General features: G+C 33.7%; 3 protein-coding genes across 3 annotated transcripts in view; 1 reads left to right on the top strand and 2 right to left on the bottom strand.

Annotated features, from left to right (window-relative positions):
• The window catches only part of LOC111045398 (rho-related BTB domain-containing protein 1), a 94512-nt gene extending 78696 nt beyond the window's left edge, over positions 1-15816 (bottom strand). The window contains exon 1 of the mRNA XM_039437259.1: positions 15396-15816. The gene's annotated coding sequence lies outside the window, so the exon portion shown is untranslated. The remainder of the gene's footprint in view (positions 1-15395) is intronic.
• A 1929-nt stretch (positions 15817-17745) lies between these two features.
• On the top strand, positions 17746-20689 carry LOC120352227. The gene is made up of 2 exons (XM_039432010.1): positions 17746-18189; positions 19898-20689. The coding sequence occupies exons 1-2, from the start codon at positions 17746-17748 to the stop codon at positions 19964-19966; spliced, it is 513 nt and encodes a 170-aa protein (XP_039287944.1). The 3' UTR covers positions 19967-20689.
• Positions 20690-22681: 1992 nt separating this feature from the next.
• The window catches only part of LOC111045400 (tetraspanin-33), a 28054-nt gene continuing 22834 nt past the window's right edge, over positions 22682-27901 (bottom strand). The window contains exon 7 of the mRNA XM_039437250.1: positions 22682-27585. Coding sequence (XP_039293184.1) covers positions 27514-27585 — 72 coding nt within the window. The 3' untranslated portion in view covers positions 22682-27513. The remainder of the gene's footprint in view (positions 27586-27901) is intronic.

Here is a 27901-nt window from a genome sequence, read left to right as displayed (position 1 = left end):
AGAATGGTAGACAGCACCAAAAGAATATTATCATTTAATTTGTATGGATTTACCAGCAATTGAATAATATCCAATTATTCCTTCCATATTATGAATAAGTATTGCAACTTTACAACTGTAAATAAACCTTAGTTGCTTCATCATAAAAAACGAAATTTTCAAACTCGTAAATACCTTTTTGATACTTTGATGTCGAATTCTCAGTTCATGATAGATGTAGGATATTATTCTACAATTCAATATCCTGTTACAAATCAATAACTTTTATCAATTTCACACATTCACATTTTACATTTTCTTGCTGCAAGCGAGTCTCTAATTTTTGTACAGGCCCGACAGTCGAGACCAGCGACATTCGAGGCCAGCGACGGTAGAGGACTCCTGAAAAAGAGGCCTCAAATGTCGCCTGCGTTTGGCGACAGTTGAGGCCACTCTAATTTTTGTACAGCCCCGACAGTCGAGACCTACGACGGGAGAGGACTCCTGAAAAAGTGGCCTCAAATGTCGCCTGCGTTAGGCGACAGTTGAGGCCACTCTAATTTTCGTACACTCCCGACAGTCGAGGCCTACGACCGTAGAGGACTGTAAAACAGTCCTCTACGGTCGTAGGCCTCGAATGTCGTCGGTCTCGACTGTCGCGCCCCCGGATAGGCGCGCTTAAGGACGCCTCAAGGATCAAAATTTCTAACACTTCTAACTTTCGACACAATGCTCAGATTTCATCGTACCACACTTCATTCTTCACGGCTTGTCAAGACGGTCCAAAATCATGCATCATAAGTCAAATTCGGTCGAAAAATGGAAAATTTATTGTTGAGTGTACTTAAGCCCATATTCGCGCCTCTCCACTAGGAAATACTGAAATGAAGTTCATCTAAAGGGTGATTATCATAGAACATAATCTCATGAAATTATGTCATTGTGCGAAATATCAATATGAGGACAAGGTAGTTGTTGATGATGGTTGAAGCTGAAAACTAGGTGTTTTTCACAATACAAGGAGCATTGTTGTCAGGTGTATCTGGAAATCTATTTGAGATAGAGCGCTCTACCTGATCTCAGATTGTAGAGCACAAAAATACGCCCTGTGGGATTTTGAATTAAACATTTAAATGGTAACAATCAGAAGATATTAAGATGACTAAAATTCATCAAAATTGATTTTTTCTTCAAATTTCACTCATTTTTGAAAACTCATAACTCAGTACTCATTGGAGATAGAGAGTTCCGAATGATCTCATTTTATTCAGAATTTTATAATCTAAAAAAAGGCAGAAGCAAATTTTTCTGTCCGATTACGAGATTTGGCAGAAAGAAAGAATCTGAAAACTGGAAAATGAGCCGAAAATACGAGGTTTTTGGGTCACTCTGTATCTAGCACAAGGAAATTTTGCATGAAGAAATTGGTTCTGGACTTCTCTTATGTTATGTACCCGAATAATATTATTAAAAACTACAATATAAATTGCAAGCACACACCCCTTTTTATGTCTATATTGACTGGACTAATAGGAAATACATGATTGACGCATTATCACTTATGAACCGATTAACTTGCAATTTTAGATTTTGATTTTGTAATTTACCGAGGTTGGATAGAGGCTTATTTTTATTGCTAACCCATTCGTGCCCACTGATCCCAAAACGGAGCAGGTATGACGTAACAATGTTACAATGTACAAAATTACAATGTTGACGTAATTCGAATTATATCAATTTTAGGTGGATTCAATAATTCAAACATGTTGTGATTGCTTTAATACAGACATTTATCACATTCCACAACTATTTTCTCAGTTTCTTATGAGCACAGGATACTTTGAAGCTCATGAAATGTAGAGTGTCCTGTCATCAAGTGGAAGATGAGCTATATTTTTCTTCTATTCATGTAAAAGTCCCTCATTTTCATTTTTACCTTTTCTTAATTTGTGTTTTCAACGATTGCAGAAGTTAGTTCTATGAATTTCTACAAAAGGAGTCATCCACAATAATTTTAAATAGGATGGTTCCAAATATGATCGATGGTTTTTACGCTCAGGATACATGAGCTCAGGAATATGAGTGTGGTGCCACAAGTACACTTTGATGGACTGAATCATCACATACTAACAAGAGAGTATCTATCATCAGTTCCACTTAATATTTCACAAACTGAAAATTGATAATTAGGTTTGGAAGTTTGAAATTGAAAATATTGAAGTTTCTTTAAAAATAGAATAAACAGAACTTTGAACTCAACATAACTTAATGCAACACAAATATGATTCTAAAAGCAATACAAATTCTATTTTAACTCAATTCAACACAACTTGACTGAAAAAAACACACACGACACTAAAACCTGAACTTAATTGAATTTAACAAATACAATTCGGTATGAATCAACTTGACATAAAAACGCAGCTGAAATTAACACATATAAAATACATAACATTTGATAAATATCATATTGTGAATGTTCTTGAATCCGATAACAATCTACTTGACATGAAAACGCAGCTAAAATTAACACATATCAAATGCAATACCTAACATTTGATAAATATCGAATTGTGAGTGTTTTCAAACATTACTCAGTGTATGTTTTCATTAGATGATTTGAAGTATCTTATATTATTTTTTATGTTGATTTTCATTGAATTGTGAATGATATCTTAACTACGTCAATGTTATTTTAATTTTAATCCAGTTTTTTCTGATTAAATTTTTATTGAATCGTGTACAATTGAGTTCAGATTTATCATGTTGTATTGAGTAGAAATTAACTCAGCACTTCACACAATACAATACACCAGAAAAAACCAAATACAATATAACTCAACTGAGTTGTATTTAAGGTGTATAGTATCAATAATAGAGATTTATTGTTTTGTGGTAATTTGAGTTTATTGTTATGAGATGGTTTTAATGATTATTTTGAGATCTCAAATGTTGAATGAAATTAAAGTGGATGGGTTGTATTGAAGGTAAAAAAGAAGTTTCAAGTCAAGACGACTCAAACAAATAATAATTGAATTTTCAAAATACAATCGGTCGAAATAGACCTAAACTCGAAAACTCTTGATTACTAGAGAAACCATAGAGCTCTATATTTTCTAATTGAAGAAAGTGAGCATTGCAGGGGAATAGCGGTGATGGCTTACACAGTTATTTCTTAAAAATATGAATCGAGCACATCTAAAAGATGATACCAATAATAAAAGAAGTTACCTGACCACATTCAAATCAATTTTCATAATAATCCAAGATAGTTTATCAAATATAAGAATCATAGTCTAATGAGTTGTAGACTATTTCACTAGAAACGATTCTATACGTTCAGTTGAGTACTGAGTTAATTTGTACTAAATAGAACATAATAAATCTGAACTCAACTATACACGATTCAATAAAAAATGTTATAAGAAAAAAACTGAAGATAACATTCACAATTTAATTCTTTATTAGACCAATCATTTGAGAAACTATAGGAGCAATTTTTTTCTTTACAGAATCGTTTTTGCATCATCAGCTAAATACTACAAAAGAAGGGAAAAACAATTTTTCATTAAATTTACATTTTAGAATCTTCAAAATAATACTGCAGAATTTCTATTTTCAAGAAAATGTCTGAATCCCTGGAGTTATTGTGAAATTTAAGTAACCGAATTATTAAGTTCAAACCGTTATTATTATCATCATTATTCAACTTATGAATCCGTTCCTACAGGAACAAATACTCTCATAACCTATCAAAATTTTTTTTATATATTTTTGGCATCTCGAAACATATTTACTGGAGGAATTGATATCAATTTCATTGAAATAAGAGGTTATGATACCAACCTAACGACACCAATGTGTTGTCATCTCATGGCTGGAGCCAACTGAGGAAGAGTCTACTCGAGATACCAGTGCTACCAATACTCCCTCAAGAATCTCCTCCTAAACCCCCGAATTTCCGGTTTCCAGCACCGAAACTAACCTACAAATATTTGTTCGACCTACTTGGACCATTCTATGAAAAGCGAGGTTCTCATGAATATAAAATACATGGATAGAACATGAATTTATTGGAAATATAACTAATTTATTGATTTATATTGGAATGACACTTTATCTAAGTGAAATACAAAACTTGATATAATTATTACTATAGGCCTATTATAATTAATTGACATTAATGCAAACTATGAACATTTCGTTTCATGACAGATAGTTTATAGGAAAGTAGCATGGAGTTACAAAGGCAATAATATCGTATTAGAATCTAGAAGATACAATAGTCTGTGAGGTTTACGTGAACAGCCGAAGTTCTATATTTACAATAATTTATTCTTTTCTTTAGTAAATATTTCCCTTTTTTCAAAATCATAATTAAATTTATTTAATCTATTTTGTTTTTAATTTCTTGTTTATCACACAAACAAGTAAACTCAATTTAAACTTGAAAATAAAAATTTTCGAGCAATTTTGTGGAACAAATACTACAAACAGTTTCAAACTTCTTACTAGATTTTATTTTTATTCATTTTTTATTTCAATTTCAATACACATCTCATTAAATACAAAATTCAAAATATATTTTAATCCCTCTAGCTTTTAGCTATTTGAGGGATATTAAAAAAAATACAATTCCCATTTACTAGATTGCAATAACTTACATAATAAACAAATATAAATATATAATATATTGAATGAATGTTATTAACAAAGTAAATTACAAAATTCATACATAATAACTTGTAATATAATGTAAAACCTTCCTATATAATTATTAAATGATCGCTAGTCTGACGAAACTATTGTGAGCTTGCATTTTTACAGTTAACCATATGTCTCAATCATCAATAATTGTTGTAATGAAAAATAATTTCAATTTTGTTTTAACTTCACCTTTTCTTTGTAAATTTCGCAATTCCAGAGGCAATGAGTTTAGAAGATATGGAATTCTGCACTCTGGAGTTCTTTTATCATAGTTATTGTTAAACCTGTAAGGTTAACCTTAACCTTTTATTAACCTTGATTTGCTTTCATTTGAATGAACTTTATAACAATTATTTGTAGTGCAAATTATTTGTATTGTAACAATTATTTGAGTTGAATAAGAAAAAATAAGCAAGGTATTCGAAAAGAACTAAGAGGAAATAGGCAGATTTTCTGAGAGAATTGTTTTGTCTGAGCTTGTAGAATATTGTAGAATAGCCTACTTACTGTGTAGGTAATGATACTATTCAATCATAATTAAATACAAACTGATATAAATATGCAGATATAATACTTTTGAACTATAATGAAACAACGTGCCATATGAAAACGAAAATAAATTTATACGAATTCTATTAATATTATCTCAAGAAAAAATGACAAACTTTCAAGTCACGATAGCTGATTACGTCTCTGAACTCGAGTATTTAAAAGATTTAAACAAAACGCTAGCAATATGCAAATATCTTAGCAGTGAGACTGTAGCGAGTGCATGTCTGTAGACAATTAATAAAACCAACCAGTGCAGGGCCAACGAACTGGCGAGAGCTTGTTGACATCTTTTATAACATAAAACAGTTGTCCACTTTGCAAATAATTATTCAACTACAGAAAAGTTTGAAGATTTAGCTTGATCTATGACGCTACGATTGTTACTAGTTCGTCAACCTATAATCAATAGTTGCTAGTTCGTCGACCTTGTAACTTAATTGTTAAAGCACTCGATCAATAGTTATAACTTAGGATCAGTGCTGTTTTTGTAAAAGAAGAGGTTCCGGTACGCAATGTTCCAGGGGGGGGGGTTCAGAGAAGGAGGATCTGCAAAATTTAGAAAGTGACAAGTAGAATATGACAAAGTGACAAAACTTTTTAAATCAAGACTCAAAAAGAGCTTCTCAAGTTAGCAAGGGAAAAATTCAGGAAAATTTTACAAAATATTTTGTTATTTTTTCCAAGAGATACCGACGTAGCGTCACAAAAATAATAGGCCTAGTTCGTCGACCTATAACAAAATTTGGCCGTATTAACCAATCCTATTATATTGAGCGAGCAATTTCTGTATATCTGTTTATATTTTTATATGCGGTTGTTTAAATTTATTTATATCTGGTTATTTATGTCCAACGGATCTCGAAAACGGCTCTAACGATTTTCACGAAATTTGGAACATAGCAGTTTTATGATATAAAAATTCGATTGCACTGGGTCTCATTCCCGGGAAAACTCGATGAACGACATCAAAAGTAAAAACATAGCTTCAACCACCTCTCGAAGAAGACCGAAAAGCCACTCTCTGATCAATCTACTGTACAAGGAATACGATTGGCAAGACCTAACATTATCAGGCAAATTATTGAAAAATTTGGGTCCCAAGAACAATAAATATTTATGAAACATAGTGGATCTTGGTCTTGGTAATTGAGCTCTATTACTATGCCGTAATGATGACTGAATAGTATTAGTATTAGTCGTTATTAGTTCAGTGATTGTCTGAATTCACATTTCTCAAATTCTAAAAGTTATTTTATTTTACTATTTCTTCCGTTGAGAGCTTTCAATTTATTGCATGCCTCTTGTTTTTGTATCACAAAGCGATAATAATTCATTTCTTGATTCTAATTACTGGATGCATTATTAGTATGTTAGGAATTCGATTATAAAATTTATTTGTTCACTAGAGTTTGTCAGGTTTGCAGCAACTCCTCCATGCAGGCAAGCTTCCCTTGCATCAGAGTATTTATTGTCAAAAGAATGTGTTAAACCTGTAAGGTTCGAAAAAACCTGATCGCAGAAGCCGAGTGTTCAATGATTAACAATCCAAAAAAAGTCCGGTTGCACGTATGTACTTATGTATATTGAATTTAACCGGAATTAACTGCAGATTGATGACTTCATAGAATTTTCGTTTAATTCGTTCATTGGATCCGTTAGATTACGCTACTTAACAGCGGTTGAATTTAATTTACATACATGCAACTGGGAATCAATCATAATCAACTATTTATTATTATGTAGTAATTGTAACAAACCTATAAATGTTATGTTTGTGAGTACAATAACTGCACTTCATTCAAATAAACTTTAAATCCATCAGATTCTCATTCAATTAACTCTCTATAATACACCATTATATTATTTAAATGTCAACCATGTCAACATGTCATACACCATGTCAACGCATGTTCGTCAAACATTTGGGGTCCTTTTGTTTATACTATAGCATGAACAAGCTCCGGGTCTCTCCATCAACGCATGCCATACTATAAATGAATAAACCTCTTTAAAAATACAATAACACTTTTCATTATAGAAGTTTTGAATATTTTCTTAAGAATCTATTTAGTGGTATAATTGAATTTTTCAAACATCTAAGTACACCTAAGCACGTTAAATGTGTGGTATGAGGTCACAGTCTCAGCTAAATTTGTGAACGAAATGAGCAAAATTCAAGTTCAAGTCCGCTGGAACGTCAATATCATAAAGTAGTCTGAAAAGCAGGATTTGCCACATGGAACACGCTACAAAGAAAGAGACCAGAGAAAGAGAGAAATTCAAGCAACTCTAAATTGAAAGAGAAATCGATAAAGAGGTAGGAGGAATAAAGAGTAAGAGAACTGAGAGAGAGAAATAATTATGTTTAAAAGAATGTACATAAAAAGAGATAGATTGTCATTAGTGATTATGTCATTGAAGGATTAGATTAGAAGGAGAGTAATAGAAAAAATAGATTAGGCATTAGACTATAAAGATAATTGTGATTTAATATTATGTGAGAATGGGAGGAAATAGAGAAATTGGTTGCTGTATTCGAAACAAAAGCAAAGAGTGAGAAGTCACATTATATCCATTATTTCTCCTTTCAAGCAACGAAAAGAGTAGCGGTGAAACTTGATATAGGGAAAATTCGCCATCAATGTCGCCGGAAATAGACTGGGACACGTTTTGCAGCTATTTTTATTGGAAAAGTCGGCCAATTCTAAATGGAAACGGATCTGCCGCGATTAGCACGTGGGCTCGTCCAAGCTGCAGGGAGGAAAACTCCCTCAAACCACACAGAAAATTCTCTCATACCACGAAAAACCTACCTCACACTTTTGAGGAAAATGTTCCCCATTCTACGAGCAGGAATCAGCCTCTAGGAAAACTTACAGTACTTTGGGAAAATTGATGCTTGATTGGGAAATTATTACAATTATTCTAACAATCCTATTTCACTGTAGTTTTAGTTTCCTATTTCCACTGTAGTTGTCATAATACAGGGTTACTACAAAATATTCATTGGATTTTAATAATCCTTAATTTGACTGTGTAATCTGGTATGACGCATAATCATGTCTTAACTGATGAACTGATTAACTTGAAATTCTGCAAAGATTTTTAATTAAACGAAGATGGTTATAGGCCTATTTTCATTTTATCGATCAATTGATTATAACTTCAATAATTGAAACTAATGACTAAAATAATTAAATTTATTCAATTTTTGATACAAAGTTCACTTACCGTAGATAAAAGACCAAACAAATAGTTTTTCTACTGAAAATATTACGGTTGTTAATACATTTTTGATATCAGCATGGTATTATAAAACAAAATTCAATCTTTCACTTTTCTAATAACGTAGGGTTACTACCTACTTGATTTGTTGTTAAAAAAATAATTTATTTATATATCATTTACAATCAACTTAAGGACAAAGAAACAGACTACAGTCCAAAACTTCTTATTATCCCAATTTCATAAAATAAATTGTTCAAATGAAAGTTATGTGCGACTTTCCAATTCTTCACTAATTTCCACATTGAAACAAAACACAAACATTTGAAACAATCATTAATTTTGAATTTAGAAAGATTAAGATACGAATTGATAACAAAATTCCTTCTACTTACCACTCTAAACTGTAAAATGAATATTAATTTGAAATATTTTGTTCCGAAAATTGAAACAATCTTCTCCACATTTACATAGTAGGCTACCCTTTTGTTTTTGAAAACGTTTCATATAAAACACAATAATGACTATTTTCGGTATATTCAGACCATTCAAGATTCAACGTTTACGCAACGATAAATGCCCAACCAAACAGATCTTTCTAAAATTGACTCCTTGGCGTTATTGGTAGCACGCGCGACTCATGAATGAAAGATTGCATAGTCGAGACCGATCAATTTTCTTCTGGAAATTTACAACTCTGATGAAGATTATCTACTTTATTATGATAACATAAATAATCATTCTATTTTGTGATGTTTCTTTTACACAAGGAGATTGCATTTTACAGCACAGCATTTTCCCCGGTCCAAAACAACGGATGACCTGCTAGTCGTTTATAGATTTCTCTTATTGAATCTTGGTAACTTGTGAACAATTTTAGGGTGTTAGGCCTACATGTGTTTGATATACGTAAGAATATACAAAATTATCATATAAATCTTACAAAATTTATACTACTGTAATTGAACTTATTGGACAATGATAGCTTGAATAGAATTATTCATTGATTGATGTAGTCTTTCCATAGAGATATACTCGTAGATAATATGAAGCACTTTTCAAATGAAAATAATTTTATTTTTCACAAGATACTTTGTTGAATGCGATATATGGAAGCGAATAAAAAAAGGTCAGTATTTTGAATGATACCTTCTAACTCTTGAAAGGAAATCTATGGAAAACTTATTTACCCTCAGAGAAGGTCTCCTCAACCTGCGATAAATCCCTCATCCTCTGAGGAAAATCCCCCCTCACCATTAACAAAAGAAATTTCCTCACACCACGAGATACATTCCCTCAACCTTCAAGAAACCACCCCACCCTTCAACAGAAAACTCACTCACTCTCTAACAGAAACACTTGAGGGAAATTCCCCCTTGGTCAGACAAAATTCCCTCACCCTACAAACTAACCATCAACCTTCGATGAAAATTCCCCCTACTCTCAAACAAGATTCCTTCACTCTCCAGGAAAATTCCCTCACACTCTAGCACAAACCTCATCAATCTTGAAGGGAAATTCCCCAACTCTCAAACCAAATTTCCTCACCCTTTGAGAATGAAAATTCCCAGTCTCGTTCACCCATCTCTGCCAATATAGCAAATTTCCCTCCCAATGCAACCTTACTGAATGAAACAGCCCTGAACCAGAATGAAGCGACACAGAGAGAGAAAGAAGGAGAAAGAGAGAAATAGTGACGTCACACACAAACTAAAATCAATTCCATCCGGGTGGTTGTCCTATCCCAACCCTTTTAACCAGCCGACCGGCTGTCCCCCCCCTCTCTCCAAGGAACCCACCCCCATGTGAACACCTCCCAGCACTAAACCGCCCGCCGCCAATAGACTTGGCAAAAATATCGATACTTTTCTTCTACCTTCAATCCAAAGCTTATACTTATACAGACCTAATGATAGCATAGTATCTCCATTCACAACCCACTTATATAATAGTAATAATTACCTAACTTTATTGCCTTGGAAACATTCACACCAATACTGCACAATATACATAAAATATGAGGCACTATTGAGAAAAAATAACTTGTGCACTTGTATTACATCAATAATAAAAACTTTAGCAAACAAAAAAATTGCCAAAACAATAGCTTGCTTAATAGATTTAGTAGGGCTTTACAATAAATTAAAGCCTAATGATTCCAAATAAATAAATGAGACGCATCGAAAATCGGCAATGTTGAAACATTGAGGACAAATATTAGGGAATAAAAAACTCACAACATGGGGAAGAATAATGAAAATAAACATCCCCTTTAATCCATCATTCATGTACATCATTCGTGCTGGAATCAGTACTTTTATTATTGATAAATTTAAATGAAGCCTTTTCCACAATTAAATCACACTGGTAGTGGTAGTTGAACTGAAGTTTACATTTGTAACGTTCTGAATTCACCTCTATCCTGATGATAAGACAAATTAACTACCTCTATAGATACTGATCAATAATTTCAAAATGCAAAATTCCGAAATATTTCTCTAACTTTCCTATTTACCTTATTCATTCGTATACATTGTAATATACATTTCTAATTATTCGTTTGAATGATAATTCGAATGGAGTAACTACCACTCCATTCACAATATTCATTAATTTCAAATTCAAGAGAAAATTTTTCACAAGCATGAAACTCAAGACTTCGGCAGTCTTTCTCAATTGGCTTTACTTTTTACCTTATCACATACTACGTCTACATTGCAGAATTGATAGTCATATTTTTCAAAAAAAAAAAAAACATTTAATCCTCTCTACAGCTCCACTAATAATTCAATATTAATGCAAAGTTGATGAAATAGCACTATACTCTGGGACATTTCTATCCTATAAATAAAAAATCCAATGTTCAATCAAAAATACAATTAGAGTGCAGCATGCAGACTCGTATTTTGTTGAATACAAAATCTATTTGAGAAAATTTCTAGAATCAAATATTGATTGTCAGTCTAGAATCACATTGATCCTAGGATCAAATTAATATTCTATAGTCCAGGCTAAAAATGCTCAAAAGAGGGCACATAAATGGAAATGTTCGGAAGACAATTTTTGACCTCGCAGCTCTATTTAGGGAAATAAGGAGGTAAAAATGGCAAAAGTCCCCAGTCCTACCCCATGATGAAATCCTACGATGAGCAATTTTTACTTTTTCCATACTTTGTTAAATCATTGAAAGAGCAAAAAGTAAAGTGGAAAACTGGTTTTCAAAAATAAACATTTTCAAGAGCGGATAGGCTACCTCAAAAACTATTGGAGATTTCACCGAACTATATTAGGTGAAACTTGTACGAAATGTGTGGTATGTGTCAAGCTTCATGTTTGACATTGTAAATTACCTTTGTCAATTATTGGAAAATTTCACAATCAACACTAAACCTGCTGCCAACAGTCGTAGGGAAATGCGTCAACGTGAAATAGTGGAATTATATATCAAACTGAAGAGAATTCAATGCTTTATAGATTCATAATAAACATAGATTTCATTTCTTTTTTTTTGAAAAGTTATAAGGCGAGAAGGAGCCGAAAGTTCGAGACAAAGGTGTTTTATAAAAAAATGCCACACTTTTAAGAGTGGATGTTTCGAAAACTATGCACGTTATGAGTTCTCAGATAAATGTTGTTGTATGATACTTTGTGAGATTTAATTTCGCATAAAATAGTCATGTCCGAAAGACACATAGTTTTCGAGATGTATGCGAGAAACCAAAAATGGTAGGCTACATGGGGTACGGGTAGGGAATTTTGACATGTGTTTAGCATACCTCTTTACTAGGTAGGTACCCTAAACAGAGCTGCGGGAACAAAAATTGTCTTTCAAAAAATTCCTTGTATAACCCTTATAACCCTTATTGGTTGACTGCTGACTAGACTAGTAGTAGCGTCACATAATAATGTCTAAAAATAATTGAAGACAGATCTAAATTGATCTGGACCTATGGTCGAATAACACACACTGATTCCAATGTATAAATTATTGATAACTGTTACCCCCAAACAGGGAACGGTTACCATATCAATCTACAATCGACAATACTAATACAATTACCTCGATTGCTCCCTTTTCCAAATGAATTATCATATTATGAAAGGGCCACATGGCACAGAGCAATCAACTGTGAAATCCCATGGGTGACACCTTCCTCCTCTCTCCCAAATACACGGTTGTGGCAGGAGGGCCTCTTCCTTGTCACATGACATCCTACAGCACTATATACAATCACGAACGTGTCATCCCTATGGAGTATTATGTTGTCTCTAGCCAATAGGATTCAAACTAGCCTAAGTGAATAATATCCTTAATATTGTGTGCTAGAATCATATACAGTATATAGAGGATAAGGTTTGTCAGCGATAATTAGGATGACATAGACACATCGTGTAATGAAATTCGATATTTGAACGAGCGTAGCAAGTTCCTAACTTTGACTTGAGGTTGGAGTCGTTGCCTGATTGTGGGTTTATATCTACCACAATAACTAGAACTTTCATCAATCAACTTCAAATTTTCAAAAAAAAATTTTTAACCATTATACAGATCCACTTATTTGACCAAAATTGACTTTCACCTCCGTTTTTTTATTGATATAACAGGATAACATTGGAAGTACAAAGGAAAAAAGTAGTAATTATTATGACAAATCAGCTGGATTATTAATTATCTGCAATGATACTTGCAAAACAAATAACCGAAGTAGCTTATTCTGTGATAAGGGTGGCCGATAGTTGTTGCTTGATACTCTGTGTGTTCTGTTGAATCGCAATGAACTTAAGTAGACCGAACGAAAATGGTCCGATGGAAATTGGACCAGCTGAGTTGAGTTCTTGTTATACTTTAATTTTAACTTATACAAACTATTTTTGAGCTAAGGGTTGTACCTAGCATTTTTTCAGAGGAAAAATGGCTTAAAAGTCACAGTAAATGACTGTCGTCAGAAGAATACGTAATATATCCGACGAAGGCACAGCTCTTGTGGCCTATCATTCACTCTTCAAATATGGTATAACTGCCTGAGGATCCTCAGCTCAAGCGAACCTAGTGAGGATACTCCGGGTACAAAAGAGGGCTATAAGAACCATACTGAGAGTCGACAGAGTTGAGCACTGCAGAGCTCTTTTCGTCAAACACAAAATTCTCACAGATATATCATTGTTAATCCTGGAATCTATTATCCAAATGAGGAAGTCAACCCAAGTGCTCAGATCGGACCGACACAGTTACAACACTAGAAACAGACAGAACATAGACCTTCCACAGCACAGACTCCAGAAGTACAGTAGGTCCCCTATGTACACCGGGCCTCACCTCTACAACCAGCTGCCATCTAGCCTAAAAAGTATCCAAGACAGGAAAGCTTTCATCACGAAACTAAAGCACTACCTAAGCAATAGACCATACTATAGCCTGGACGAGTTTGTATACTAGCACACCTACAGACCATAAGGAATAAATGACCCCTACAAAGGGAAGACGATTCCCGCAGCCCTGGCTGCTGGTGAAGACCACACAAGTATCAAGTAAGTAAGTAAGTATCTTCTAAAGTAGGAAGATAGTTAATTCCGGTATAGCCTACCTGATGTGAGTAATACTGTTGCCCCATATTAATCAACCATTTAATCCAATATCCCCGTCCGCATCTGGTAACTATTTATGATTAATATACTGGTAACAATAGTGTATCTACAGGTGATTTACATTCCAACTGGCGTAGTTTTAACCAGGCTGGTACTAAACTCAAAAGAACAGTGATCTTATAAAACAATAGATGGATAGTGGGGTGATCACATTATAACAGCATAAGAAAAACAATTGCTTGTCACTCTAAATTAAGCTTTGCCATCCCATGTTATCTACTATTTGTTTGTGCTTGTGCGTCTCTTTTAGTGGTACACCTAATACTGCATTTGAATAATATTGATAACAGAAATCTCATTGACCAGATACAGTTCCAATTGAATTACAGTATTTATCATTTTACTTAATATAAAATTGTTGTTGATTCGACACTATATCATTCAATGGTTAAATATAGGCCATTATGTGCTAGCATATAATTTAAGTTAGGCTTATATTCAATGTAGCCTTTATCAATTTGGTATTGGAGAAGAAACAGTTATATTATAAAACTGTAATGGAAAAAATAATTAAATGCATATATTACCGGTAAGCCTACCCGTATCATAATATTTAAATAGCTTGCATCAGTTTAAAAATTAGTGCTTGACAATATATTTAAAACATCAAAATTATTCTCAAATTCAAATTTAACCCACCGTAGCAAGAATTAGTTAAATTATTCTCATTTTAATGTAGGATAGATTAATATTTGGCTCTTACAGTCCCCCACACTGATTGATATCATTGAAGCAGTAAATTTTATAACGTAATTAAAAAAAACAAAATTTGTCATATAAGTGATATCATTGAATAAAACTTGATTTGATTAATTTATGATTACATTATGAACCGTCAGAGCCTCTACTAATACAGCCTCTAATAGTCTTCTCTAATGTATTAGAGGTGGCTATGGTGCAGTACATTAATATATGACTTTTATAAATTAACAATATGACATGCTGTTGAAAAATATACCATACATCAAATTTAATTTTTGAAAAAATCAATTCACAACTTTTTAAAAATAATATGGTAGCTAACAAATTGGCAGCTTTTATAACAAAAAACTGTTAAAATTAGATTCTTATATTCTTAAATTGTGATAAAGAACCTTACTTTATAGAATTTATATATTACTTGAGCATAATATGGTAGTAGGCTACACATTGAGGTTTTCTGTCAAAATTTAAAATAGAAAATAATGTTTACTACTTTAATAATGTCACAAGTCCAATTATTGTTAATTTGATCAAGGATTAGATAGACTATCAAAAACGTTAATAAATTAATCAGATCAACTTACCAATAAATGTATGCATGTTTTGCATTTCCAAAAGTATTGTGAAGCTGCTTCAATACATCAAGTAGAATCACTACATATCGCAAACAAAAAATAAAGAAAATTTTGAAAACACTATCACTGGCTGCATTTGCACAACACAATCAGGATTGAACGGCGTATTCACTTTAAGCAAATTGTAAATGTAAATGTATTCTATTTAATTGTCCACAAACTTCCAAATGGATTGACAAAATTGCTGTCTGTTATTCATACTTAAAATAATCTAATATTGACAACAAGGTTTTGAACAGTTTATTAAAACTGACAGACGACATCACTAATTAAAGTCCTTGATATAAATAAACAGAAATGGCCATAACCTACGTTTACATGATGTTTTTGCCGATACAAGAAATTTGCCCAATTGCCCAGTGACAGACTGACTGCTGCATTCAGCAAAACACGCACAAAACACACCGCGCTAGCTATTGGGCAAAAAATGTACTAACTGGAATGCATTTAAAGCTGAGCGGGAAACTGATATTTCTATATTTTTCCCAGCTACCTACTAAAATTGATACTTTTTTACAATATTATCTTATTCTGATATTCTTAAAATACAGATGTATATTGAATACAAATATATTATAGCCTATATATCGTCTATTGTCTGTACAACAAAAAATTTAATTTTCATTTTGCATTACCGTACGGTAGGGTATCTATATAAGTGGTAGAGAGGACTTAAGGCTGTGCAAAAACTAAAAATAAACTTTTCCTCCACCTACTGTCTAAAGTACTTATTTTACTCCCTGAAACATAATACTAAAGTGTCACTTTTTCGCTCTCGGTAGTAAAAAACAGAAAAACTCCCTAGGGAGGAAAAGTGACTCCATTTAAATTACATGGGAAGCATCTCTATTTTAAAACTTACATTGCAATAGGTTAGAAGGTCTAAGCTCAGATGAAAAGCGTAATAGATGTGTCTGTCATTGAGTCAACTGAATTCAATACCACAACAAGAAATTTGATCAACTCATGAAATATATGTTTCTATGATATTATATTCTTAATATTAGTAGACGATAAAAATTTAAACAATTTTTAAAATATTCTATTCTATTCAAAACACCAGCCAACAAATATTTTTGATCTGTAATTCAAATCTGAAACGCGTGATCTGGACAGGAGTCAGCCATTTTTGGTAGCCGCTCAGCTGATATAATTGTTACAGCTTTTGCCGATAGATAGCGCAATCGGCAGTGCCAATCAGCCGACCGGTTTTTAGGTTTTAGATTTTAGGTTATGTTGTTAGGAAACATTGTCACCAATATGTAAGTTATTAAAATGATTTTATTTGCAGTTTTTATAAAAAAAATGTAGATGGGGAAAAATGTTGTGTACATCACAAGCGAAAAATACTGTTTCTCCCTCAGGAAACTTGTTGCCCTCGGCTTTGCCTCGGGCTTCAAACTTTTCCCACAGGGAGAAAAAGTTGTACTTTTCACTCTAGATATACAAATAACTATTTCGCCACACTGCACAGAAAGCAGCTGTTTTCCAGTCCCTACGTAGATCTGAAAGACATTGTTTGCAGATGACTCTCATCTGACGTCAGAACAGGTTTCTTTCTGGCCTAGGCTGGAAAGAGTACCCTTTCCAGCCACTAACATGGAACTAAGAAAGGTGATCAAAAAACAGCTGATCAAAAAACGTTTCATTATTTGTGTTCATTATTCAATAATTAAAACATTTATAATAATATCATCTTGTGACCTTAGCAAGGCATTTGACACCCTGGACCATGCTACTCTTTTGGCCAAGCTTGCTTCCTATGGAATTGGTGACAGCCCTCTGATGCTTCTCCATTCCTACCTGGAAGGACGTGAGCAGATAGTGCTGGCAAATGGCGTGAGGTCTCAAGTCAGATCAGTGAGCTGTGGGGTCCCCCAGGGCTCTGTACTGGGGCCTCTCCTGTTTCTCATCATGATTAATGATGTTTCCCTTTTCAGAGACAGGACTGTAGTGTGTTATGCTGATGACACCTCAATGCTGGATATCAGTGGTGACATGACTGACCTGGGCAGAAAGATGTGTGCTTCTGAGAGGGCTGTTGTGGACTGGTTTCGGGCAAATCTCTTCCTTCTCAATAGTGAGAAGACCCAGAGAATTGTGTCTGGCCTCAGGAATGGAGTACTATATATGATTTCCCTCCAGTGAAGCTCCTTGGCTTCACTCTGGACCGTAAGCTTTCCTGGGGTGGGAACATTCAGGTGGTCTGTGGCAGGTTGAGCAGGGTGCTGTTTTTGCTCAGGAGCCTGAGAAGATGGCCCATCTCCGCATGTGTTACTTTGCCTTCTTTCAGAGTGTGATGGCATATGGCATCACCTTGTGGGGTGGTGCCTCTGAGGTAAAAGATATACTGCTGGTGCAGAAGAAGGCCATCCGGATTCTTTGTGGGACAGAATTTTTAACGCATTGTAAGCCTCTTTTTGTGAGTGAAAAGATTCTCACTGTATTCAATTTTTACATTTACAGGTCAGCTATAAAGGCATTCCACAGTGTCTGTACTTTGCCTACCAGGGGTGATGTGCATGATCATGGCACCAGAGGCAGGCTGAGGCTGGACCTGCCATATTGTAGATTGGGGAGGACCCAGAGCAGCCTCATCTACCAGCCAGCTGAAATTTTGAACAAGCTGCCAGTTTCAGCCAGGACTCTGCCAGAGACAGTCTTGAAGAGGAGACTGAGGGCTTTCCCTCAGGAGAACCCCTTTTATTCTATGAGGGAGTTTTATGATTGTGATCCTCAGACTGTAAGTAGATACTGCTTGCATTAGTCTTGCTGCTTCTTCTGCTTGCTGCTTTTTGTGTTTGATGTGTTTTTTGTTCTTGACCTGTCTTATGACAGTTTTTTATGTTCTTGACTTGTTCACTTGTGGCCAGAACAGAAACTCATTATTATTATTATTGTTATTTGAAAGAATAAAAAAGTATGTAAAGGCGTGCTTCCTGGGGGGTTATCTCTTATGATAGAGTCCCACGTTGTGAAGCCATTATGTAAAGATTAGGGATGGGTATCGAAAGACAAAACATCGATGTTTTGAACATCGATGTTTTTTTCATCCCAACATCAATAAGTGAAAAACATCGAACAGTAAACATCGATGTTTTTGAACATCGTTTATCGCCCTACGTTTTTATGGATGATACTATTAGTCCAGTCAATATAGACATAAAAAAGGGAGTGTGCTTGCAATTTATATTGTAGTTCTGATTTTTTAATATATTATTTGGGTACATAAGAGAAGTCCAGAACCAATTTCTTCATGCAAGATTACCTTGTGCTAGATACAGAATAGCCCCAAAACCTCGTATTTTCGGCTCATTTTCCAGTTTTCAGCTATTTCTGCCAAATCTCTCCCAGATTATATAATTCTGAAAAAAATGAGATCACTCGGAACTCTCTATCTCCAATGAGTACTTTGTTATAATTTTTCAAAAATGAGTAAAATTTGAAGAAAAAATCAATTTTGATGAATTTTAGTTTTTAATCAACAATATCTTCCAGTTGTTACAATTTAGATGTATATTTCAAAATCCCTCTAGGCGTAGTTTTGTGCTATACAATCTGAGATCAGGTGGAGCGCTCTATGTCATATAGATTTCCAGGTACACCTGACAACAATGCTCCTTGTATTGTGGAAAACATCTAGTTTTCAGTTTCAATCATCATCAACAACTACATTGTCCTCACATTGATATTTCGCACAATGACATAAGTTCATGAGATTATGTTCTATGAAAATCACCCGTTAGATGCACTTCACTTCAGTATTTCCTAGTGGATAGGCGCGCTTAAGGACGCCTCAAGGATCAAAATTTCTAACACTGATTCTGTGTGCTGGGGCCCCCATTGTTCCTTAACATGATAAATGATGCTGCTCTTTCCAGACACAGGACAGTGGTATGCTATGCTAATGATACCTCAGTATTGGACATCAATAGGGACATAGTATGCGGCTGGCCTGCATGTACTGATGCAAGTCTCTGATGATGCTGTTGCAGCCGCAGGCTGGTTCCGGGCGAATTGATTTCTGTTCAACAGCAAGAAGACCTATACATCATAGTGATCAGCATTCGAAATGGTGTTCAATAGAACTCAGTAGTGAAGCTTTAGGGCTTCACAATGGATCGAAAGTTTGCATGAGGAGACCAAATACAATATAAGGTGTCTGTTGCAGGCTGAATAGAGTTCTGTTCCTGCTTAGGAGTCTGCTGAGAGGTTGCATCCCGGAGGCCTATCATTGCATGTGCTACTTTGCCTCTTCCAGAGAGCGTGATGGCTTAAGGTATCAAAGAATGTGAGGAGTGGGGTGACGCCACTGAGGTGAAAAGGATACTGCAGCTGGTGCAGGAGAAAGCCATACACATTTAGTATTGGTTGATTATATCTGGCGAATTGCAAGCCACTGTATGTGAGGAATTATCATATTCTGACAGTCTTCAACCTCTACATTTCAGGTCTGCTATAACGACACCTCCTCGTGGCCTGGATTCATTGCCTACCAGAAGAGTCTTTCATCAGCATGACACCAGAAACAGACTGAACCTTCCTCATTGTAGAATGGGGAGGACTCAGCTTGGCCTACCAGCCAGTCAACATCCTTAACAAGCTGCCTGTTCTGTTCTGCTAGCTGCCTACCTGAGGCAATCCTGAGAAGACTGAGGATAATATTACTACAGGAGAATCCCTTCTACTCTTTGAAGGATTTTTGAGAGTGAAACAGTATAACCATAGCTACTCTTCTCCATAGTCACTTGCCTGCTGCTTGGTTATAATGACAGGAATGTGTGAAAACGTGTATTACTACTTGTTTGTTTCTGACTGTCTTTGTGTGGACTTGCCTGTTGGATTTTAATTTCTCTTGAATTTGTTCCCATATGGACATGCCCTGGTGAAACTTCACAAGCATATTCTATCATGAGTTATTATTTACTGAAAATTGAAGATAAGATTCTGTGCTAAACCTAAAATAATTCAAGATAAGTACAATATTCTATTGTTATTTATTTACGATACGCGTACAAATGACACTAATGTAATAAACTTGGGCAGATAAAATAATGAGGTAGTCCTTATACAGTTTTTCATCATATCGGGTTATGGGAATTTACCAGTTTTTATATGGGTATAAGTAGACTGTACATTCAAAAATGAATTATTCCATTTTTTGAACAAATTTGACTCATGATAATTTTGCATATAGATTCTTAACTGACCGTGGATGGTTATAGGCCTATTTTCAATTATTCAAGATTTCATTACGTCCAGTTCTCAGATTGTCAAGTTTTAAAATAGACCCTTAATGCGGAACTCGGGTTACCTACTAGTAAAAAATAAGAATTGACCATATAAAAATTCGGAAAGTTACGATAACAGTTTTTAGCAATAAGGTATCTTGGGGTATTTGTCCTTTTCTATACATAATTTGCTAAAAATAAACTTTCTACTGGTGATATTTTTCAAGGTTTTTCGATTTGTATACTATCAAGCTATCAAAATGAAAAAGTTTTCTCAGGAAAACATTTTTTTCCCGGTCATTAATTTTTGAGATATGAGCGCCTAAATTTTAAATTTTTGGGACAGAACATTACAAGTTCGGTAAGAGATAAATCCATGATATTTAGAGGATAGATTCTTCATGGTATTGTTGACCTAATAAAACAATAATTTTCTGGAAATATCAATTTTTGAGAAACTTATTCAATTTACTAAAAAAGACCAAAAATAACTTTTAGTTATTGAGCTATTTTCGGTCATTTTTGGTAAATTTAATAACTTTCTCGAAAATTGATATTTTCAGAAAAGTTTTGTCTTACTAGATTAACAATACCATGAAGAATCTATCCTCATGGATTTATCTCTTACTGAATTTGAAATGTTCTGTCCCAAAAATTTAAACTTTAGGCGCACATATCTCAGAAAATAATGATCGGAAAAAAATGTTATCCTGAGAAAACTTTTCCATTTTGATAGCTTGATATTATACAAATAGAAAAACTTTAAGAAATGTCACCAGTAGAAAGTTTATTTTTAGCCATTGCACAGCCTTTTAATAGCTTAGTATCCTCTTTTTCTATATCTACACTATATACAGAGTTGGTGAAAAGTATGGAAACAGCTGAATATTTCTTTTAAAAAGGAAATTCGAAGATTGCTTTGATTGGAGATCCTATTCGAATTAGAATAACTGATTTTCTATCGCATATAAAAAATAACAAAATTTTGGTCCGCCATTTTGAATCCAATTTCATTTTTTTTTTCAATTGGAAGATGGTACATGATTTCGATACATAATTTCAAGAGAAAATGAATGGTGAAAACCACACATCGATATCTTAAACCGTTTAAAAGTTATTCTCATTCAAAGATACTGATAAATCATCCAGCTATGCATCATCAATAGGCCTACATACTAATAATAAAGGAAAAAATTGGCTTATACACGTAGGCCTACGGTCTAGGAAAATCATGTTTGACGCATCATCACGTCTGAACTACTGGAGTGATTAACTTGTAATTTCGCATACCGGTATTATAGATTTTTAATTTACCGAGTATGGTTATAGGCCTATTTCAAATTCTTCAAGATCTCAGTACATCAAGTTTTCAGTTTGTCGTTCTTAATCAGACCCTTGCGAAGCACGGGTTACCTGCTAGTATAAATAGCCAAATAAAGAATAGTAAAGCAGTATGATAGAGAATTTTAACTGACGTATGATAGAGAATTTTAGCTGACGCAAACTATGATATATCAAATAAAAACACAAATATTGCCAAATTCTACAGTTTTATTTTTTGGTACAGGACCATGGTTTCGTGACCACACAGGTCACATTTTCAAGCTGATCTGTAGAATTTGACAATAAATTTGTGTTTTTATTTCATTATGGAACGGTTCTACAACATTGACAGTGGACTCAGTCGAATTTTTAATAATATATACAACAAAAAAACAGCCATGGGTCATGAGTGTAAGGTATATTTTTAAAATTATTGAATATCAATTGGATAGCCTGTTGACTAATTGAAGCTAAGTTCCGGTTACACAGAAGCCGGTTAAATTTTAAACGTGATTAATTTCACGGGAACCAATCATAGTAGCCTTTTATTCGAAAAACCCTTCTCTGATTGGTGAGAGATTAATCACGGTTGAAATTTGAACAGCTTTTGTGCAACTGGGACTAAATCGTGTAGGAAAATACACACAGATCCGAATTCATAAGTAGGAGAGAATACAAGACTTTTGAATATAAAACTTCTACATTTATTTGCTTACATGGATAATATAATATTTCACACTAGTTCCTAACAGGTTTTTCAGAATACAAGTCAGTGAATTCAACCAGAACAATAATAAAGAAGGTAGTAAATAAAATTGAGATTATAAAATTATGTGATTATAGAAAAAAATGCAACATACAGGTATAAGCGCTTAAATTCAAAGCAAAGGAATGTATGAGGAGTACATATATCGATTAGAATGACAATATTGACTTGAAGAATAGTTATAAGAAATTAAAATTGATATAAAACTGCTTTCCTCTTCATTTACACATCATACCCTCGTACTATACTTGATCGCTTGAAACATTTTAAGAGGAATGTTTTCGTTCAGAAGCATAAAACCAAAACTAATACATATCTGAACAAACATAAAGTTTCAATTATCTATCGTGGGTAGACTAGATCCCTATGTTAACAAGTAGATAATAATAATATTAATAAGTGTACACGATAGAGAATAGATCAAATATTTGTAAATTAATGACAAGATTGGATCTTTTCCTCCAAACCCAAGAAAATCATCCTTAACAAGAAAAAATTATAAAAAATGTGATGAACGATGATGATGTTCATACTCAAAGTATTGTTCAATTCTGTATGGCGAGTGGAGATTAATCATTTATTTAGTTCTTGCTTTAAAATCGATCGAAAATATATACAAAAAATTAGTTAAATAATGGTTTTAATTGTGCGTTGAGAATTGTTAACAAATTAATATTATTTTTGTAGCAAGCAATCGGCATGTGGTCATAGTTGGTTTTACAATTTTTTGTCTGTTTAAATTACTTGAAGTTATCAATAGTTCTGTTGTTTTGGGAAAAACAGAATAAATTACGACCAAATGAGAGCTCAAAGAAGATCTTGTATCTCTTGTCATCAAAAAAATTCAATGAAGCATAAAACAAAAATGTCGAGTTAATTAAACTTAACACTTTGTTTCAATGTTGTTGAAAAAAATTAGAATAGCATTACTAAATGTCGACAAGATATGCTAAAAACATTTAGCAACAAACATTCATACATTTAGTAACAAACATTCTTGAAGCAAATTATGAATTCAAGTCAATTGTTAGACCCTCTTTGACTTCTCAAGACCCTATGATTTTATTGATTATAAGAATGAGTCATTCCTACTAGTCATTATTCAAAACTCGAAAATATAACGAGACATAATTGGAAATGCAATATCACTCAAAATTTTTCAGAAACAAGAACAATCCTTCAACTATGAACATTTGTCTAAAAGAAAGCATAAATTACTAAACAAGCATAAAACTAAAGTACATTAAATTAAAAATAGTTCAATAATGTTTCTCTATAACAAGTATGGCTAGAGAAAAATATCACAGGAACTATTCTCTTATTGCTGATCGAAAAATAATCAAGCCTAATAATATCATAACAATATAAATAATCATAAATTGGGCCCGTCAACTTTGGCTTACAAAGTTCTGCTTTCCAATGAATTTCTGCTCTGCTGAGTAGCCAAAAACAATTTGGTTCTTAAGGAAGTACTCAAACATTGGTAGACGGCAAATGTGTGAACTCTTCCTTAAGAGCAAATGAGATTTCATCATTTTTCTGCTTAGCAGGGTAAAAATTCATTCCAAAACAGTGCCTAAAATGAAGTTTCTAGATCAACAACGTGATCGAATAATTTTATTGACATCTAAATCGTTATGCCTCAATTTATGTAGTACAGTATAGCAATAATTAATTTTTAATAACTTATTATAATTATGGTACAATATCCTACAATAGCCTACACACAGTCGAACCATTAATTTGGGAGTTTGTTGTGAGCGCAATAAAATTATTAAATGCAACAAATTTGTCCTTATTAGATCAGAAATATTTTCAGAAGAATTAAAACATTCTAAGATGATATTGCTTAGCGTACCGTACTATATTATGAGTGTTGTGAAACTGGGATATTTAATTTAATTAGAAATAAGTTGAAATATCACGATACGTTTTGAAAGAAAAATTCCAGGAAGAGCATCGAAATAGCCATTTAGACTACGAGCATTTACGATCTATCTCCTAATGGTTATCATTGACAACCTTACAACTTGGGATGAAACTATCAGTAAACATAACTATAAAAAATGTTATCAGGTAACTTAGTCGGATTTCATTGGTTTTATAATAATAATAATAATTCAGCAATAAAGTATTTTCATTTCATTTCGATTTGCAAGTAGAAACAAAACTTTGTTTTCATAGAACATGACCTGAATAAAACGTATTCAAGATTGATTTGAAAAAAATCAATACTTGAATTTCAGAATTTGGAAATGAAGTTGAAAAACGATAGAAGAGCGTTCAAAAAATCACTTGAAAAGTTTCTTTACCAACACCAGCAAAGCCAGATAGGCTGCATCAATAAATAAAATGAATATACGGTATACATTTAATACGTTACTAATGACTTACAGAGGATTATCAATGAAATATTGGATTACGATTATGTAAGAATACAATATTGTCTTCATTTGCGAAATTGGTGGGATGAAGTTAATTTAATAGAAAATAATATTTAAATCCCAACGTATGAAACAGGAGATGAAATTTGTCCAATTTCGCACAGTATTATTCAATTTACAAAAATATTTTTCATGACGTTCAAGTTTTAGGTACAATTTCCATTATTGTTTCAACATAGAATAATATATTATGATTTTAATATACGATGATATTTTAAGATTTCTAGTATTAAAAATTTACAAGTATGACACTTGGATTAAAAATTTTCAGGTAATTCAATAGACTTAAAAAGGCTAAAATTAACAAAGGTCATTGCCATATATCTTGATTATCGAATTCTTCTAAACTTTTTCCGATTTTTTGTAACAAACTTCTGTAATAATGCGCTGAAACGTGATTTGGGTCATGCTTCAGGATAACGTCAACAGCTGACAGTATGTGTGCACACAAGAGAAGCATGTATTTCATAATAAATAAGCCGTTGAATGATCGGCAAGTGTGTACGACGCACAATCAGCACAACTGCGACATTTGCAAGCAACTGGTTTAGATAGGTTTCATTACATGCAAATCCAAAAATTCAGCAATCTCTTCGAATACAGGGAATCATTAAATCAGAAATCTCTTCTAATATAGGGAATCATTTAATCAGCAAACTGACAATAATAATTTATTTATGGCGGTAATATAGAGTTTATAAGTTTTACAACGTTCTAACCTACCTGAAATGTTTTGTAAGTGAATGCCGTATACATAAGAATAAATAGAGAAGTGATAATTCTTCCTATTAAAAAAATAATTTAGTAGAACATTTTGGAGATTTTTCTTTTAAATTGTTGTCTGAATTGTACGCTTAAGCGTACTAACGCATTAACGTTCGTTCGGACATTATCGACCGGCAGACAAACAGTCTTCTGTAACAGATGACAAGAAAAAGCTTGAACAAGAGTTTTGTTGGAAGTGACTGTCACCAACGTTTTGCTTTTCAACTGTACATTCGAAAATGTCCGGCGAACCGTAACGGTGGAGCATGGCCTAATCTACATTATCACACGATTCTAATGGGAATATGAAGATTGATAGGTCAACCATTGACGTTAGGGTTCACCAGAGAGTATGTGCCAGCCACTCCGTTGTAACTGTGCAGGCCAAGTGGCGAACAATTGAATATTTGTACCTAAGCAGACGAGTGAATCCAGCATTCCAGCAAACCTGTATCGGTGTGAGGATAGCTTTAGCGAATTTTCAACTGTTAAATAATGAATAGGAGCAGTCAAGCACTGCCTTTTAGTTCAAGATGATATGATTTATAACTGTGCAGGCCAAGTGCCGGACAATTCAATATTTGTACCTAAGCAGACGAGTGAATCCAGCATTCCAGCAAACCTGTATCGGTGTGAGGATAGCTTTAGCGAATTTTCAACTGTTAAATAATGAATAGGAGCAGTCAAGCACCGCTTTTTAGTTCAAGATGATATGATTTATTTGTTATTTATCAAAAGCAGGAATCAATGAGCTAAAATAATAAAACGTTTCGTACGAATATTTCGACTATTTGAACTCAGTGGCAAAAACACACGAAAAGTCAGTCAGAAGATTTAGGCACGGTGCACACTGGAGAAACGCCTAATATGGAACACAGTACCATGGTACCAGTATCATGTATAATATGTTACATGTACGTATTCACACATGGCCGATCTATAGTTCACTATATTTCTTTAGTTACACTATAGATTGGCCATGATTCACACCGAAAAAACGTTATTTACTTCAGTTTCACGATGGATTTCGATGAAAAAGATGAGTATTAAATTTTTAGTCAGTCAATTTTTTCCGGCTTCATTTTACTATTCTAAATTCATCGTACATTAGTGTCCAATAATGAAAAAAAAATCTTTAATTTGGTTAAGATTATTCCGGAAGAAGTTTTCGTCTTTTTTATTTTATGTCAACAACTAACAAAGCAAGAACATTATCTAAATCAATGCGATAACTCCTATTTCCTAATATTGTGAGCAAGTCAGCTCTTACCATCACATGTACTGGAGAAGAATACCTTCACAGTTGGTTTACCTAACGGGAACGGCTGACCTAAAACGGGATTCAGAAGTCTAGATACTCGTTTACAAGATACATAAATTTGCATGGGACAGTAATGAGAGCTTTCCTAGTAGATCATGAATCGGGACTCGTTGGGGTTGATAAGGTGGAGGGGTGTGGTTGAGAGGGTTCGACTGTGGTTGTGGAGTTGCACCCAGGCGCCTACCATCCACGGTCCATGACGGTAGGCGACTATGTTTCAGGACGTCCAGCGTGCCTTCTGCAGCTCGATCTGCCCCTCCAGCGTCTTCCCCAAATAGATCACGAACAACTATATAACAAACATGCATACATAACTTATGAAACAAACAACACTGATGTCAAAACATTGGTAGATAGAATACTAAGGCAATCCTTGTATTATTTTTTTCCAAATTTTGGTGATGACACAGATCAAATGTTATAATGTTATAATTCAAACATAAAATTGTGTAAATTGCTTGACTTGTACATTGAATGACCAAAAGATGTGATACATAACCTACGCATGATATAAAATGGAATATTGATAGAGAATTGGATAGAAAACAGTTTGGGCTCAAGCCAGATGTGCCTTTACTCAAGTTAAATGGCTTTGTTCATAGATT

This window comes from Nilaparvata lugens, chromosome 1 (genome assembly GCF_014356525.2).
Source record: "Nilaparvata lugens isolate BPH chromosome 1, ASM1435652v1, whole genome shotgun sequence".
NCBI lineage: Eukaryota > Metazoa > Arthropoda > Insecta > Hemiptera > Delphacidae > Nilaparvata > Nilaparvata lugens.
The sequence above is the reverse complement of the archived record's forward strand: the minus strand, read 5'-3'. Positions and strand labels throughout refer to the sequence as shown.